The sequence below is a fragment of the Entelurus aequoreus genome, linkage group LG12, assembly GCF_033978785.1.
Source record: "Entelurus aequoreus isolate RoL-2023_Sb linkage group LG12, RoL_Eaeq_v1.1, whole genome shotgun sequence".
In the NCBI taxonomy this organism is placed as follows: Eukaryota; Metazoa; Chordata; class Actinopteri; order Syngnathiformes; family Syngnathidae; genus Entelurus; species Entelurus aequoreus.
Window position 1 is genome coordinate 19,237,246 of NC_084742.1, and position 18,884 is coordinate 19,256,129.

At 42.6% G+C, this 18,884-nt stretch overlaps 1 protein-coding gene across 1 annotated transcript; it reads right to left on the reverse strand.

Annotated features, from left to right (window-relative positions):
- Window positions 1–276: 276 nt before the first annotated feature.
- Window positions 277–17,497, reverse strand: LOC133661674 (glycogen phosphorylase, muscle form-like). Its single transcript, XM_062065062.1, has 20 exons — window positions 17,149–17,497; window positions 15,323–15,424; window positions 15,176–15,254; window positions 14,994–15,097; window positions 10,214–10,345; window positions 10,036–10,147; window positions 9,877–9,959; window positions 7,577–7,720; window positions 7,408–7,500; window positions 7,179–7,325; window positions 6,956–7,119; window positions 6,767–6,881; window positions 6,073–6,174; window positions 5,857–6,004; window positions 5,718–5,776; window positions 5,208–5,349; window positions 4,908–5,115; window positions 4,698–4,832; window positions 4,553–4,619; window positions 277–457 (listed from the first exon to the last, which is right to left on the reverse strand). The coding sequence occupies exons 1-20, from the start codon at window positions 17,389–17,391 to the stop codon at window positions 308–310; spliced, it is 2,529 nt and encodes an 842-aa protein (XP_061921046.1). The 5' UTR covers window positions 17,392–17,497; the 3' UTR covers window positions 277–307.
- Window positions 17,498–18,884: the final 1,387 nt, after the last annotated feature.

The following is an 18,884-nucleotide window of genomic DNA, read 5'->3' on the forward strand; positions in this document are numbered from 1 at the left end:
GAGGGACAGACAGCCACATGCATTAAACGAGGGACACCAGAAGACAGCAGGAAATCACGTCGTCCTCCATGGAAGACCTACAGTAGACACATCACAGTGGAGTACACTCGGCGTTCTGGACTGTTTTTAAAAGGCTTTCAGGCATAATGGGCAGGGAAAGGCAATGTGGTCCCAAACGCATTCACAACTCATGTTTGAATACATGGATTAGTGCTACACAGTGAATGCTAACAAGCTTTATAAAGAACTGCGCAGGGGTTTGGGGGTGCGTTAGAAGTGGGCGGGGCTGGGGGAGTCTACGTGCACTTTAGCGGGGATCATCTGGGGCACCCAGCTTCTCCAAACTGGGCTCGATGTTCCAGATCTCCCTGGCGTACTGGGAAATGGTGCGGTCGCTGGAGAATTTACCAGAGGCGGCAATGTTCCGGATCACCATCTTGGTCCACTCTTTAGGGTTCTGGCCAAAAAAACACACAAAAAAACAGGATGAGGCTGAGCATGGCATGGGATGGGTGGGTCCATCCAAACAGCGATACTCATACAGAGATGTAAAATGCAGTGCACTACCAGTAACCACATGTTGCAAAAGGTTGAGTGTGCAGCGATTGCCCATAAATCACCCCCAATAGTCGCCATCTTAGCTACACAGCTGAAGGAGAGAGAGACTAGACGAGTGGTTGCAACTCACAATTAAAAAAGGAGAGAGGACAAAGAAAGTACCGTAATGAATTTGGGACACTACACTGTCAAAATCATTGCCCTCAAGAACAAAGTACACAGTATATTACTTATTGAAGTGTACTAATGTCCAAGTACTTGCCGTGCAATGCATTTTGCAGTACTGCACCTGTATGCACACAAAACGATGTTATACTAAAAGATTTGCGTGTATTAAACATATGCAAACATGATAGCGCAAACTAACCTTGCGCGCAGAGGATTGTCTCTAATGAATGAGTGAAATAAGGAAGGAAATCCATCTAGCTTGTCTGTATTCATGATCATCTGAACGCCCACAATAGTAGGAAGAGGAGACACAAATATAATCATTTAGCACTCAGTGTGATTTATCAAATTGAAACCGTTTAGCAGCCGCTGTTTTGTGCCTATATTTAGCGCGTTTGGAATGTGCGTGCAAAAAATTATTTCCGGGTGCGGCCACCGCTGCTGCTCACTGCTCCCCTCACCTCCCAGGGGTTGAGGGTGATGGGTCAAATGCAGAGCGTAATCTCACCACACAAAGTCTGTGTGTGACAATCATTGGTACTTTAACTTAATTAACTAGCAAAGTTACACACAAACGGCCTTGCTGCATTCAGAAGAAGGCGATAGCTACAATATGTCACCCGGGAAGAGAGACTCTTCCGTGCTCATGTTGACGATCGACATATTTCTAGCAAATCGTCTGTCCAGAAATTCTATTTTTATACTGATAAATTAAGGACTGATTTGGAGACACCAAAACAATGTCTGCTGGTGTTTTTTTGTTTATAATAAAGGTGTTCCTTTTTCATATGTTGGCTATAACGCCTATATAGGGAAAAAAACAAGTTATTGCAAAATGCATTTTCATTCCAGTGCGCTATCGCAGTTACTGCTGGTGTTGTCGTGCAGTCTCTTAGAGTGCATCTTCAGCATGCTAAAAATAGGTTTGGTTGTCTAGACTGGGATTCTGTATTGCAGTAAGGGTGGTACAGATTATAGGATATAGCGTTGTGGGGACTGGCTAGCCATTGTTGCTGGACAAAGTTTTTGTTTACATAGCTGTACTCTAACAGCGGTATTGTAAGAGAGCAATTAACTGGATTAAAATGGATCGTAGTGAAACAAACTGCACCCTGTTCCAAAAGCTTGCCACATTTGAGCAAGTTGACGAATTTGTCCCGTATCTCGATCGTCAGAGTTAGTTTTTACACAGGTGAAACATTTCGGAATGCCAAGTCGGTAAAGGCTCTCTGGGTATATGCAAAACCTTGGAATTTTACATCAGAAAGAGATGTAAGTCAACAGTACTTTATGTCAAACTAAATATATTTCAAGTCTGAAATACACTTTGCATTAGTTTGGGAAATATTTAAAGTCTTCTCAGTTATTGATCTATGACAAGGGTTTAGGTATGTATATTAATTACCATACAGGTAATTTGTGCAAATAAAGATGTGAACATATGCATTTTGTGTTAGCATAAGAGGTTATGCACCCACCGGCAACATCATGATATCGCTTCTCACAGCAGGGAAGTCTTTTATCAACACCTGCTTTTTAGGTCTTAAACAAGTTAATCGTACAAGGTGCAATGCAGTTATGTAAAGACCACACAGATCTATCACTGTGTTTCTATTAATTACACTCACTATATACATCCATCCATAGTCTACCGCTTGTCCCTATAATAACATTTAAAATAATAGTAATAAAGTCATGAATAATAATATCAGGCCTGCTATACTCGGTTGTTTCTATCAAGCATTTGAGAGTCTTGTGAGTGTGAATGTTGTCTGTCTATCTGTGTTGGCCCTGTGATGAGGTGGCGACTTGTCCAGGGTATACCCCGCCTTCCGCTCGAATGCAGCTGAGATAGGCTCCAGCACCCCCCGCGACTCCAAAAGGGACAAGCGGCAGAAAATAGATGGATGTGTTTTTCTTTCATTTGTTGGTTTCACTGTCTTTCAGTTAAAGACTGAATAAATAAATAATAAAACAGCCTGACTAGTATTGTTAAGTCTTGCTCTAAAATTACCGGAGTAAAACTAAGAGACTTAAACTTCTTCTGCAACCAGCAAATCTTCTGAAAAGCAAAGAGCATTTTAGCCTCCCTGAGCAATGTCCTTGCAGGTGAATTGTCTGTTGCCTTCAGGGCGATGTTATGCCCTTTGTAGGTGTAAAACAAATCGCTTTTCCAAATTATTCGTCTCCTCTGCACTCAGACTCTTAAACTTTTAAATTCTTCAGAGGGTTGTATTGTTGTACTGTTTATGTAGTTATTGACTTTATTGTGGGCCATGTGTAGGACAACCTGCTGCTCCAAATTTGCTTCTTGAGGGACTAATACAGTTGTTCGAATTGAATAACAATGTATAGTATTCATGTGTATTCACAGACCTTTAACATGATCTCATAATAAATATTTAATATAAATCAATAAAATCAATTAACATGTTAGGTGGGTGTGCATTTTTTAACAATAGGAATTGTTATTCGTGTTTATGTTGCATACAAACCTATTTGAGTGACGGACCGGAGGCCAGTGTTGACATATTTGTGTCTGTGTCGTGTGTGTATTATAGAAATAAAAAACCCAGGGATTATTTCAAATGTTTGACTGGATTAATATTGGCCTGTCAGGCTGATGTAGCGCCGTAGCTGCTGTCATATGTTAAATGGTGTTCGCTTCAAACTGACATTTTTATTATTCGCGTGCGTGACTTTGGGGACTCGGAAGAAATGTTGTGTTACAAACTTTGGTGTGGTGTTGCTTTATTTGTGATTATTCAAAGCTGATTATCAACTACCCGTGCTTAGTAGCGTCACTTGAACCGAATATGACACCGTGTCAAAATGATGACGATCAGCTGGATTAGTCATTAGTCCAGAATTTTAACGGTCTTTCTGGACTGATCCAATTAGGAACTGGTACCGAAAAATACCAGTACTCTGTATATAATAAGGGTATTGCTTTTTCCCCCTAAATACTATAAGTTTTTCTTAACCCGCAGATAGTTTAGCAGCTAATGCCAACAGCCTACTAAAAGCTACATGCGCAACAGAATAAAACCGGCTTTGAATCAAACCTACCAGTGTGAAAATGCCATAAACACACCAACATGTACCAGGTGATGGCGTTAAAAGTGATGTTTAATCATCTCACAGCTACTGTCCAGGCTAATTATTGTCGCTTTATTAGCTCATTAACCGGACTTCCTTGGCTTTGCTTCTACGCTGGAAATGAGACAATCCATCCATTTATCCATGCATTCATTCATTCATTTTCTACCACTTGTCAAATCCCAAATAATTTTTTTATGAAGAGATCATGACAACCATTGTGGCAGTTAATTATGTCGCATGTTTGCACCATGAACTTGTTAAAAGAACACAACTTTAGGACTGAGTCCTGCATTCAGCCATTTAAAAAAGCTATTCAGACACAAGCAAGAACCACAATGCATTGCATTTCCACATCACACTTTCGAGACGTGTGCTACATGTTCAAAAACGTTGCAAAACAGCACAGGTAGGAGAGCATGACAACATGAATTTAGATGGGAAATGAGTGTCTCTATGATGACAGCCAGGTTAAAAAATCCTCATTTAAATATGGTGGTCTGCACTACTTTTGCATTTAATTGCACACGGTTTTAGTAGATCTCCTGCAAGACACCCACTAATAACACACAATTTTACAGTTTGCACATGCTATTCGGCACTTGTTATTTGCATCTTAGTAGATCAGGCCCTAAGTGGTAGTACATAATTAAGACACGGGCTGTCTGGCTTAGAAATGTCCTGGACAAAGCCTTGGAATTAAAGAACTGTTGATACATTCACTGACCTTGTAGAGTACGTTCACTTTCTCCTGACATTCCATGTACGCCTCGTAGTCTGCAAACACCTTGAACCTGCAAACAAAGTCCACCCAGACCCAGTTATTTATGATAGATATTTTGGACTATTGAAAAAACTGAAAGGGCCAGGACCTGTCGTGGTGCATCAGCATGTTAACCAGATCTTTGAAAAGGTCCACTTGGTGCGGGCTGAACAAGCCTCCTGCTATCTGAGACACAGCCTGCTTCAGCTCAGGGATGCGGTTGTAGTACGCCAACGCATCATAGCTGCACAAGCAACATGTCGAGCTTAGTTAACACACCAGGAAGTAAAGTCCATGATTAGGAAATCCCCTTCCTCACCCTTTCTTCTCCAGAGCCTCCACGTCATCCACTCTCATGCCAAAGATGAAGAAGTTCTCCTCGCCGGCCTCCTCCGCCATCTCCACGTTGGCGCCGTCCATGGTGCCGATGGTGAGGGCGCCGTTCAGCATGAACTTCATGTTGCCCGTGCCGGACGCCTCGGTGCCGGCCGTGGAGATCTGCTCGGACAGATCAGCCGCTGGGATGACTGTGGAGTTCGGCAGATTTCGTCAAAAACCTTTTTTGTTTTTTTTTTATAAATAAATGTGTGACGTGAATATGCCGGAATGCTTTCTTCACCTTTCTCTGCAAGAGTGACTCTGTAGTTCTCCAGAAAGATGACCTTGAGACGATCTCCCACCACTGGGTCGTTGTTGACCACGTCGCCGATTGATGTGATCAACTTGATGATCAGCTTGGCAATGTGGTAACCTGGCGCCGCCTGGACACAGAGTTATAAAGCTAATGCATGTTTCCTGTCCAAGTCACCCACTGTCTCTTCTACCTAGTAGTATTCTTTTACCATCTTATTAGTATTCTCCTACCACCCTAGTAGTATTGTCCTACCATGCTATTAGTATTCATTAGTATTCTCTAGGGATGGAACAATATCAAAATCTTACTTTACGATATTATTGTGGGGAAAAAAACATTTAAAAATGCCACAGTGTGTAAAATGAAGTGGCAGGAGTGTTTAGGATAAACAGTTACTGTAATTGAACACAAACATAATGTTAAAATGTTCTAATCATATTTATTACGACAAACATCTACTGTGTCTCAACTTTTACTTTTAGAGAACAATATTACCTTTCCTCCGATCATGACGGTCCTCGGGGTCCAAGGTTTGTTGGGCTCCTTCCTGATGCCTGCAAGTGAACATAAAAACAGGGAAGATGTTCAGATCCTCTTCAAGCTGCTGCCATCTGGCTGAGAAAAAAGCACCCACGGTTGTAGAGCGTGATGATGTGCAGGCAGTTGAGCAGCTGCCGCTTGTACTCGTGGATCCTCTTCACCTGCACGTCGAACATGGAGCTGGCGTTGATCTTTACGCGGTAGTGCTCCTCAAGGTGGGCGGCAAACTTGATCTTGTTCTCCTGCAGCCCAGAAAAGACATCGCAGTTTTTGACTGGCAGCAAAACAACTGTCTTATTGGGGATCTTACTTGTTTGACTTTGGCGACGTCGCGGATGAAAGCGTCGTCGTCTACAAAGTCCAGAAGCCCCTTCAGCTGGTCAAGATCCCTGATGTAGTCCTCGCCAATTCTCTGAAGAAGGTGGTCAAAACCCAAAATCAAAGTCAGTCAATATTTCCCGAGCGCAGCGCACGCTGTTGCTCACTGCTCCCCTCACCTCACCTCCCAGGGGGTGAACATGGGGATGGGTCAAATGCAGAGGACACATTTCACCACACCCAGTGTGTGTGTGTGTGTGACACTCATTGAGACTTTAACTTTATAACTTCAAAGTTGAAACATGCATTTGTCATCTGGTGAAGTCTTGAAATAAACAGTGAACTAAGATTAAATAAGCTCTGCTTCTTCCTACTCCTTTTTGGACTTGAATTGTGCAAAAATGTGATGTCCCTCAATGTTGGAAATCAACTCAACCATTGTAAAGGAGGCCACTAGCTGTCATTTCAGTGGACGTGACACTGCAATGCTCAAAGCTACCACTAGAGGGCGACCAAATAAACTGACACACAGAATAGTGGACAATAGGAGTGATCAGATCAGCAATAAAAGTCCAACATTATCAACATTTTTAGAGAGGGAAACATTACTGAAGGCTAACAAGTTCCTATTTCTGTCAATTTCACTATAACATTATCACATAATTATCGATCGTATCTCCACACACCTCGGCGATGACATCGGCTAGTCCTGGGTTGCACATAAGAAGCCAGCGCCTCGGTGTGATGCCGTTGGTCTTGTTCTGGAACTTGTGAGGATCCATGTTGTAGAAATCCTTGAAGCTGCCCGAGTCACAGCAAAGATTGGTTATTTGTTTACCAAGCGCACACGAACAAGCACAGACGAGAGGCCCTACACAGTGCTTTTGATGATCTCAGAGTGAATGCGGGCTACTCCGTTGACGGCGTGCGACCCCACGATGCACAGGTGAGCCATGTTGATCTTCTTGACGTCCCCCTCCTCGATGAGGGACATGCGGCGTACGCGGTCAGCGTCGTCGGGATAGAGCTTAGTGATGCGCTGGAAGCACAGGCCGTGATGATGACGACGGCAAAGAGACAAAGCCAGAAATGCTGTACCTCCAGGTGCCTCCTGTTGATCTCGTAGATGATCTCCAGGTGACGAGGCAGCAGGTTGTGGAAGAGATCCACCGGCCAGCGCTCCAAGGCCTCAGGCAGAACGGTGTGGTTGGTGTAGGCACATGTACGCACCACGATGTCCCACGCCTGACAGACAGAGAGTCTAAGTGGACTACTTAAACGGTCGATATAAGCTGCCAATGTTCTATATAATAATAAGTTTATAAACCTTCTCCCAAGGGAGTTTCTCAACATCGACCAGGATCCTCATCAGCTCAGGGATGGCTAAAGCAGGATGTGTGTCATTCAGCTGGATGGCCACCTAGCAGACACAAAGAACGTGACCGCCCCCATGTCCTCACAAACAACCCCCCCCCCCCTCCTTTTTTTGACCCCACCTTTTTGGGCAGCGCCGACAGATCCATGCGCACAAACTCGGTGGAGCCAAACTTGGAAGCTTTGAATCGCCGAATGATGTCTTGAAGCGTGGCGGCGACTACAAAGTACTCCTGCTTGAGACGAAGCTCCTTGCCCTCGAAGAACTGATGTAACACACAACATTCTTGTCAATCATCAAATCATTGCATGGGAACAATTGTCTCTCTGTGCTCCCATTTTATAAGCGCTAATGCAACCAGACAGCATCTTGAAATTTCTCTCTTCAATTGACAATACAATAAAAAAAAGTAAACTTGGATAGAGTAGTCAGTGTACAGCTTGTATAGGACTATTCACTGGAAATGACTAAACACAATGATCGATTCTAGATAGTTTGCAACACATGCTAATAATAATGGATTAGATTTATAAAGCGCTTTTCTAGACACTCAAAGCGCTGCAAAGAACTGAGAATCCATCACTCATTCACTGAGTATTGGGGTTTGGAGTTGCAGGTTTGGTATATTCCTTTAAATCATACTTGATATGTCAGAAAGTAAAAACATGAGCGCTGTACTGCATTTTTTGGGAAAAGCTTATTTCAAATGTCCAATTTTTAATGTGTACCTTTATTTTAAGACTTGGTATTAGCACCATGTTTCTTTACATTTCACATGCATGTCTGCTGCTTTGTTGTGACGTGTGTCGGAGTCGTGTATAGAGAGAGTATGGACAACCCGATTTAAAGCGATCTCCTCAAAGATTGGTCAAAAGGCACCCATGTGACTACAGGGCGCCGTGTTACGTACCAGTTTGAAGCCGCAGCCAAGCTACACTGCTCGTCCTCATTATACATTTATTTTGTTGAAGAACGTTTTCCGAGTGTTTGTTGTGTAAACATGCCCTGTTGAGCGGCGTGGGGATGTGCCACTCGCCAAAAATGCGGGAAGCAATTGCCTACGTTTGCAGCAAACCCTAACAGGAGAAGAACACCGGAAGTGAAAGTTCGCCAGGAAGGCTGGATAGTGCATAGCCAATAAAAACTGTTTCTTGTGTGAGGTAAGCAAGCATACATGCACATGGGAGACGTGGTATATCACACTCTCAGTGACAGTGAATTAATACACTTTGCATGACAAAACTTTGCTTCAAAATTGCACCTTTTCTGCATGTGTCACCAATAATCCAAACTAAACTAATAAATATTGTAATAAAAAGCAGCATTAGTTCAGTATTCAAGTTAATATGGTGACAATGAAATCAGGGAGTCATGACTCGCCACAGCAAAACCTATGAAAAATAGCAAAAGTAAAAGCACAGACATATATAGCGCAGTGATTACAAACAATACATTGGAGGCAAACACCACAGTTGACATCCTTCACACAAAAGTGATAATTTCTCCGTAATTGTTGGTCCAAACCTAATGAGGATTTTGGCAAAATAAGGGTAATACGTTTGTTTTTGGTCGGTTTTTTTTAATGTACATTTTGCTGGCGAGAGCGTGCTAGAGAGCCGCTGGTCACTAAACATTGCATGATTATTATAATACATACACTGCTTTGACCAAATAAAAGCATGTATTACGCAAAGTTTATGAGCCGCTGTATATTTAGAACTATATTTGAACTTATTATTTTGGTTTCTTTTTATGCGGAACTACAATGCAGAGTTAGTGCATGTGCCTCACAATAAAGAAGGTCCTGGGTTCGATCCCTGGCCTCTGGGTCTTTCTGTGTGGAGTTTGCATGTTCTACTCGTGACTGCGTGGGTTCCCTCCGGGTACTCCGGCTTCCTCCCACCTCCAAAGACATGCACCTGGGGATAGGTTGATTGGCAACACTACATTGGCCCTCGTGAGTGAATGTTGTCCAGGGTGTACCCCGCCTTCCGCCCGAATGCGGCTGGGATAGACTCCAGCACCCCCGCGACAGACAAGCGGTAGTAAACTGATGGATTTTGGTTTATTTTGTCAGGAAAACGAACATCAGATCGACTGCAAATGCATCCTTCCGGGCAGAGCCGCACACGTCCTAGTAACCAAACATAGCGCCTCTCATTTAGTTGCCCATACGCTCTCTATACACGACCCTGATATGTGCGCCTCACTGTTGCCTTCTGCAGAGCATAGGTAGTACTGCATGAGTGAACACCTCCAGTGAGACTGAATGGTTTACATTTGGTTGAAAAGTCTTGGCGGGCCACCTATTGAGGGGCCCTGCTGTATACAGCCTACTTTAAAGTATGTCCAAACTTACTTCCTTCCTCTCGCTTTTGTCAGAAACTGCCTAATACTGCAAGAAATAGCCCTGATACTCACATTATCGTTAGGGTAGAGGACCCTGGAGATGTTCTCAGCCAGGTTCCTGTCGAGCACCGCTTGGATGTAGCCACCAACGTTAACTATAGTGCAGCAACAACAACAACAACAGCAAATGACTTTCTCATGCTATTCTTGAGGGCAAAGTGTTTGACTGACAGTCCTGGAGGTTGAAGTCACACGGAGCCTTAGCAGACCACAGCCTCATGGTGTTGACGATGTTGTTCCTGTATCCTGGCACGGGGGTGTCGTACGGGAGGGCCAGGACCACCTGGATACAAAAAACCAAACATTCCTATCAATTGTGGAAGTCTGATTGTTTACCAGAAGCACTTACCTGCGTGTCCACCCATTTGATGCCGTCGGCCGTGTGCTCCACTCGTCCGTAGAAGTGGACAGGGCGCATGTACTCGGGCCGAGCCTTCTCCCAGGGGTTGCCGTAACGCAGCCAGTCGTCGGCCTCCTCCACCTGTGCAGTCGTGTTGCTTTAGCTCCACAGAAAGCCTTGTGCATTAACATTTTTTAAAAGGTACCAGTCTAAAGTTTGGAGACCTTTTCTCCTTCAAACTTTGGACTGGTGTTTGTGTATTTTGCGAATTGATGTATTAAAAATAAAACATTTTTTTATTATTTATTACATGCATATTTCTGCCCATTCTAATGCCACAGGGTGTTTGAACAAACTATTGTTGGTTGTGTACTTTTTCAAACAAATACATATCGACATGATGGCAGGTCCAAGAAGGTCAAAGATGTGATCCTTGCAGGATTCCACCAAGGTACAGATAGCAACCAGAGTTACTCACCTGCCCAAGAATGACACCATATCAGCCCTGAGTTTAGTTCAAAACTGGAGAGACAAACGATTTTGCAGCAAATTAAAAAAAACACCCGAGTTCTCCTGTTTCTGATTTCGCCAAATGTGTGATTTGCATAAATAATTGCATTCTTCAAGGCCTCCGTTTAAAACTCCTTTTTGTCAGTCACAATTTTTTTTCTAAATTCTTAATAATAATAATAATTTCTGATTCATGTAATGAAGGAGTTGCTGTAACTTGTTTACTTCAGATGCAGCCAGAAATCATTTGTTTATCTTCTTCGATTACTGGTGTTCCTCAAAGTTCTATTTTAGGTCCTCTCTTTTTCATCATCGACGGAGTTATTCAACTTGTGGCCAACGAGTTAAAAAACAAAATGTGTGAGACTAACATTTTTGCAGCAGATTCCCTACACATAATGATTTTCGACTGCCTTTTTTGTAGTAGGTCCTTGAAAACATTGAATCTGTCATATGTTATGGCATCTCCACATGGTTTGGAAATCTGTCTGTCAAACTCAAAACCCAACTTTAAAACCTTATCAAGAGAGCTGGTAAAATAATTGGCATGCAGCCCCTTTGCTCCCTTCAATAAATATTCAACAAGACCGCAAGGAAGCAGGGTCTTAAAATCACCCGTGACCAATGTTCCCTCTAACTTTTCATGTGTGTGAGCAAACGCACAAACTCCCTGAGCATTCAGTGGAGCACATGTGAGCAACATCAGATGTGCACACTGTGTACCTGTCCCAAAACTGACATCATAACAATTTAAATGTTTTATTAAAATAATTTTCTGAAATAAGTGATTTTGCCCTCTTACAATGACAATAACAAAAAAACCTGTTTTTCATGACCTATGTGCTTGTATTGTATGTCTGGCTGTGGGTCCTGCCTTTAAAAGAAATGTTACCCCTTTCAGAGATTACATTTAGTTCCTGTAACTTTCTGTCTGTAAAATACATCTTTTTATTAGCATTTAGGAAATCTAGTGACAATGTGTCATGAATAATATCCTTAGATTAACATTCTTAATAAATGGCAGTAAAATAAGCACACATCTGATTGAGGAGTCAGAGTGTTACAACCTGGCATTTACACATTGTGTGGCGTTGGGGTTGTCCGACTTTTTGTGTGGCCATAAACGCAGCACTGGCTAAGTGCCATGAGTGCTTGTGTTGGTGCAGGTGAGAGAGCGAGCGGCTGCTGTTGAAACGACGGATGATAACGTTGGTTTAAACCTGGTTTGTATGGCAGAAAATTGCCAGTTTTTATAGATAAAAGTTTTTTTACTCATGTTTTTGGTGTGGTTACAAACAGTTTTGCTCAATAAAGTGATTGATGGAATTCCTGTCCTTAAAGTGTCTCGACAGACAATAATTGAACTGTGTTGACAAAGATTGTTTTATTCATTGGGGCCACTCTTGTTGTCACCTGTCTCTCACAGGGTTGCATTGCAAAATCATACAGAATAAATTGTAATGTGTTTATTTCGTTTAGAGTTCAGATGGGATTTTTGATTTCCTGCGCGGCATTAATTTGCTGTGCGCAGAGGACGCGTGAGCAGAGCGCAATTGCGCAGGCGCGCACCATAGAGGGTACGTGGCCCGTGACCCACACCACATACTTCAGTGACATTGTGTTGATGCCAAATGGTAAACGGTACAGAACAGCAACATACAAACTCAACAGGTATAGATTTCCCACTGGCAATCAAAGCACTTAACAGAAAACTACTGTAATAATAGGATGCAATCATAAGGAGTGCAATATTGGGATAGTGCAATACGGGAGGTGTGCAATACGGGGGGAGTGTAATGTGTGATCTCATAACCAACTGATACACCTGCGCACTAGGGGTGTAACGGTACACAAAAATTTCGGTTCGGTACATACCTCGGTTTAGAGGTCACGGTTCGGTTAATTTTCGGTACAGTAAGAAAACAACAAAATATAAATTTTTGGGATATTTATTTACCAAATTTGCAAAATCTTCCAACAAAAATATTTTTCTTAGTGGAATATTTGATGTGAAGTAATCAGAACCTTGGATAGGTCAATAATTCATAATAACATTGATTTTGATTCAATATTATCTTTTGAGCAATGACAGTTTGAAAGAAAAAAAAAACAGCTTTGTTTTATTAGTCAACATTGCAACTTTTTCTAAATTACATTTCACCTTTAAGCTCTTATTTCACTTTTGTTATGTTTTTGTTTATTTTATTAGTATTTTTAGAATGTGCCGTGGGCCTTTAAAACATTAGCTGTGGGCCGCAAATGGCCTCCGGGGCACACTTTTGACACCCCTGCTATAGATAATAAAAAATGTAATCTGATAAATCTATGGATAAAAAGCAGAGCCTGGCGACGCATGCGCGTTTATCATAACTCTCTCGCTCTCTCTGTCTCTGCCCCTCCCTCAAGAATGCTGCTGCACGCACAATTTGTTTTGTTTTTAACCCCTTCTTAACCCTGAACGTACATTGTTAATACACGCAACCCTAACTCAAAATGCCGGACATTTGAGGCATTTAAGAAACTCCGCCTGGACAGCCCCGCAAAAGAGGACATGTCCGGTGAAAAGAGGACGTATGGTCAGTCTATCCTAGCCCAGACATGTCCTCTTTTGCTAGCATGCTACGATAGACTGACCATACGTCCTCTTTTCACCGGACATGTCCTCTTTTGCGGAGCTGTCAGGGCGGAGTTTCTTAAATGCCTCAAATGTCCGGCATTTTGAGTATTGTTTACACAACGTGCAGTACGCTACTTAATATGTCCGTGTGGAAACTCGTTCGGTACACATCCACACCGAACCGAAACCCCCGTACCAAAACGGTTCGATACAAATACACGTACCGTTACACCCCTACTGCGCACTGTTCACTGTATTGTCAGATGAACTGTATGTGTGTATGTATGTATGTATGTATGTATGTATGTATGTATGTAAAACGCTGTGTCTTGATGTCCAAGACAAATTTCTCCTCTGAGACAATAAAGCTAATTATTATTATTAAATCAGCAGGGCACTCCTGTAACTCTGACAACATAAATTGACCAAAAGCAGAACTGTCCAGAAATGTGGCCCCTATTTACTTGAACAGCACTGTTGTACACACTACAGCAGACCTGGGCAAATTAAGGCCCGAGGGCCACATGCGGTTGAGCTTTTCAATCTGGCCCGCCGGACATTCCCAAATAATTTTTTTAGATCTTTAAGATGGAAAGTGTAGCTGCCATTATGATGTGCAGTGATGTTTTCTAATGACCGTAAGTCTTCAACTATACAAAGTATTTCTATGGTTGGAATCTGCGCTTATGGATGATATACCAGTTACTTTGGTAATCTAATTAGTTACTATGGTCATCTAATTAGTTACTATGGTCTTCTACGTCAGTGGTCCCCAACCTTTTTGTACTTGCGGACCGGTCAATGCTAGAAAATTCGTCCCACGGACTGGGGGGGGGGGGGGGGGGGTTTAGTAAAAAAAAAAAATTTTTTTTTTTTTTTTTTGGCATAGAGAAATACAATCATGTGTGCCTACGGACTGTATCCATGCAGACTGTATTGATTTATATTTATATAATGTATATATTGTGTTCTTTATGTTGATTTAATAAAAAAAATTAATATATATATATATATATTTTTTTTTTTTAATTTCTTGGGTACCGGTCCGCGGCCCGGTGGTCGGGGACCACTGATCTACGTCACAGCAGCTCAGACGAGGCACCAAGCAGTGTGGGCGGGAAGCGTTTCCACAGACGTGGAATTAGATTTTTTACAACAAAGTTCTGAAGCTTAGTGATATATAGAATAGAATAGAATAGAATAGAATAGAATAGAATAGAATAGAATAGAATAGAACAGAATAGAAAGTACTTTATTGATCCCTGGGGGGAATTCAGCAAATATCGGATGTATCAGATTGTAGGTGGGTTTATTTTGTACCCCATCGTGTTCATATTTCACTGTTTGTTGCATTTTTGTTGCGTTTCACTTGATTGTAAAATATGTCGATCGAAAGGGGGTGTGACATTCATATTTTGTCAATATTCAGTGTTTTATCGTTCATAGAAACATTTAAAATTCCATTACGTTTTTTAAGGCGGTCTGTCATAACGTTTTTAGCATTCAATCAGACATTATTGTGAGGTTTTATATTAGTGTTCCTAAAAATAGATATACCGGCCCCCAGACACATTTTTTTCTCTAAATGTGGCCCCCGAGTCAAAATAATTGCCAGGCCTGCACTACAGTGTGTCCGAAGCAGCTCTAATTCCACCATCATACCTGTCGCCCGTCCACAATCTTCTGATTAAAGATGCCAAACTCGTAGCGGATTCCGTATCCGTATGCAGCCAAACCCAGAGAGGCCATGGAGTCCAGGAAGCAAGCTGAGGACAGAACAAAAAGGTGATTCAAAGAAACTTCCAAGACACAAGACCGTCAAAGAGGCCACCGAGGAGACTTGCCAGCCAGACGACCCAGACCGCCGTTGCCTAGACCCGCATCTTCCTCGATGTCCTGCAGCTCCTCCATGTCTAGGCCCAGCTGGGAAGACAGCACAGTGAAACCACAGCATCCACAACACATTGCCTCGACTTCCTCCCCCGCCTCACCTGGTAGGTGGCCTCGTCGCAGGCGTTCTCCAAGGCCAAGTTGACCATGGTGTTCTGCAAAGTGCGACCCATGTAGAACTCCAGGGAGAGATAGTAGACCCGCTGCACGAAGAGGCGGGGGGAAAATAGGATATAAATAACACAAATATGCATCGCTTGTTCGCCCCCAAAAAGGGTCGTGTGACATTCTTTCTGGCAGGAAAAAGCCGCAGACTCATCACTTCATTAGGCATCATTACAAACTGTTTTTTGCTGTATAAAACCAGGTATGCAATATATCAGACCTGGGCATTCTGCGGCCCGCGGGCCGCATCCGGCCCTTTGTGAGTCCCTGTCCGGCCCGCGTGAGGCCAATTATAAATTACAAAATAAATTTTAAAAAGTATCTATGTCGAGTGTGCAATACAACGGTGCTGCTTTGTTTTGAAAATCGTTATTTGTATTACTTCCGTGTGGACGTATGCGTGATTGTGAGTGAATGTGAACAACTGCAATTACAAAATAAAGTTGAAAAAACATCTATGTCCTGCGCGCAATACAACTGTGCTGCTTTTATTTTGAAAAGTATTATTTATGGGCGTGTGTCCGTGTGTAACCTGCGAGTGAAGGTGCACATGCAGCGACAAGTGATGCACGGTTTACACCCGAGACGCCAAAAAGAGAAAAGTTGATGAGGAATGCCGTGTTTTCAACAACACATGAACTGCAAAGCAACGTCCCCTCACCTAAGGTGCGTGCCTGCGCAATTGCGCACTGCTCAAGCGTCCGCTGCGCGCAGCAAGTATATATGCCGCGCACCAAATCAAATCCCATCTGAATTATAAACAAAATAAACATATTTATTCTATGGAATTTTGCAATGCAACTTTGAGTGACAGTGACAACAAGCGGCCCTAATGGTGTTCGTCAACACCGTTCAATTGAACACCGTTCAATTATTGTAACGTCTATCGAGATGCTTCGAGGACAGGAATTATATCGATCACTTTATTGAACAAAACTGTTTATATTCGGACATAACCACACCAAAAACATGAGTAAAACAATTCTATCTCGAAAAACTAGTCATTTCCTGCCGTACAAACCAGGCCAAAACCAACTTGTCATCTGTCACCAACACGCATAGCACTAAACCACTGGTGCGTTTAAGGCCACACAAAAAGTCGGACAACTCAAATACCACACAAAGTTACACTATGACTCCTCAGTCATACGTGTGCTTATTTTACTGTCATTTATTTTTAATGTTAATTTATATATATTAGTCATGGAATGCTGTTACACACACTATGTTGAAGTATTACTATTATTATTATTATTATTATTTATCTTACGGTATATATCAAAAATAATATTGAGCAAAATTTAATTGAAATATTGTCGATGTGGCCCTCCAGCAGTGCTCGGGTAGCTCATGCGGCCCCCGGTAAAAATTAATTGCCCACCCCTGCAATATATGTATAGTTGCCATTATGGGTTTCCTCTAGGGATGTCCGATATCTCTAGTTTCCTCACATGAAAATATGCAGTGGAGCGCCTCACACTCACAGTGAGGCCATTTTGGGAGGTGGGAGGTGGGAGGGATGCGGAGGGCGACCTGCTCCGTTACGTAACGCATCATCCAGGCTGCACTGCGGGGTAGCACCAACATGTCTGACAGCCAGACGCACTCATGCTAGAGTTAGCAACAAATGCTACACTCATTTAGTTTGAGTGCATCAGCTGGCACACTGCAGCGTGGAGGCCAGTGAGCGCGCCCCGCCCCTCCCCTCCCCTCCCCTCAGCGGCGCGTACGTGCAGGATTGAACTGCGGCACTGTTGCTTACTTTGGGGTCCGTCTCATAGTAGTGCTGCTGAGTGCGGATCCAGCGGCCCACCAGGTGGTCTCGGACGGTGTTGGCCAGCGCGAAGTAGTAGTCCCGCTTGGTGGCCACATTCCTGTCCTTGACCAGCGTGAAGTGAAGATGTCGGTTGAAATTGACTTTGAGCTCCGCGACGTTTTCGACGCCGGCCAAACCTCGAACCGAGATCTGTTTCTTCTTCTCCTGGTCTGTCAGCGGCTTGGACATGTTGGCTGGCGACTCCAGTAGTCTGGCTGTCGAAGTGTGAGACGTAATAATGTCACCTGCTAACTGCACGCAGTTAGAGACTCCACTGGCGAGCAGGCGGCAGGAAGCTGGCGCCGCTATTTATTACTGCAGGGCAGTTCGCGAACGATCCGAAGGGAGCCGTACATGGAGGAGCTGTTCCTCTCAAAGAGCCGTTCCAAAAACTGGCTCGTTTTTTGATTGATTGATTGAGACTTTTATTAGTAGGTTGCACAGTGAAGTACATATTCCGTACAATTGACCACTAAATGGTAACACCCGAATACGTTTTTCAACTTGTTTAAGTCGGGGTCCACTTAAATTGATTCATGATACAGATATATACTATCAGATATATACTATCATCATAATACAGTCATCACACAAGATAATCACATTGAATTATTTACATTATTTACAATCCGGGGGTGTGTGTGTGTGTGGGGGGGGGGGGCATCATGCGATGATCTATTAAAAAGAGCATGTATTGTCTTTGTGTGATGATGTAAATGAGGTGTGGTTGTATTGTATATTAAGTATGTGTCAATGAAATGGCATTTTATTTTATTTATTTTATTGAACAATTTCCCTTGTGGATCATTAAAGTTTATCTAAGTCTAAGTTATGACTTTTCTTAATTTGATTACATGCTATAGCACAGGGGTCGGCAACCCAAAATGTTGAAAGAGCCATATTGGACCAAAAATACAAAAACAAATCTGTCTGGAGCCGCAACAAATTAGAAGCCATATTACATACAGATAGTGTGTCATGATATATAAATTGAATTAAGAGGACTTAAAGGAAGCTAAATAAGCTCAAATATAGCTACAAATGAGGCATAATGATGCAATATGTACATATAGCTAGCCTAAATAGCATGTTAGCATCGATTAGCTTGCAGTCATGCAGTGACCAAATATGTCTGATTAGCACTCCACACAAGTCAATAACATCAACAAAACTCACCTTTGTGCCTCCATGCACAACGTTAAAGGTTTGGTGGACAAAATGAGACAGAAAAAGAAGTGGCGTAAAACACGTCCTAGAAAGTCGGAGAAAGTTACACATGTAAACAAACTAAGGTGAGTTCACGGACCGCCAAAATTAGTAGGACAAAACGGCGCTCGCCAAATACTCGAATCAGTGAAGCCTGTTTAATATAAACAGTGTGCTTTATAACAATTAGGGAGGTTTGTGTCATGTTTGTCCTCCTACAGTAACCATACTAAAACAAAAAATGTTTTTTTTTCCCATCATCTTTTTCCATTTTTCATACATTTTTGAAAAAGCTCCAGAGAGCCACTAGGGTGGCGCTAAAGAGCCGCATGCGGCTCTAGAGCCGCTGGTTGCCGACCCCTGCTATAGCATGATTTTATTGTCATAATTTTATTGCATGATTTTTGTATCCCTTTAATTTAGGTAGCCAGGGACTGCAGATGGAAATTAGCTATTTAAAATGGTAAATGGGGTTG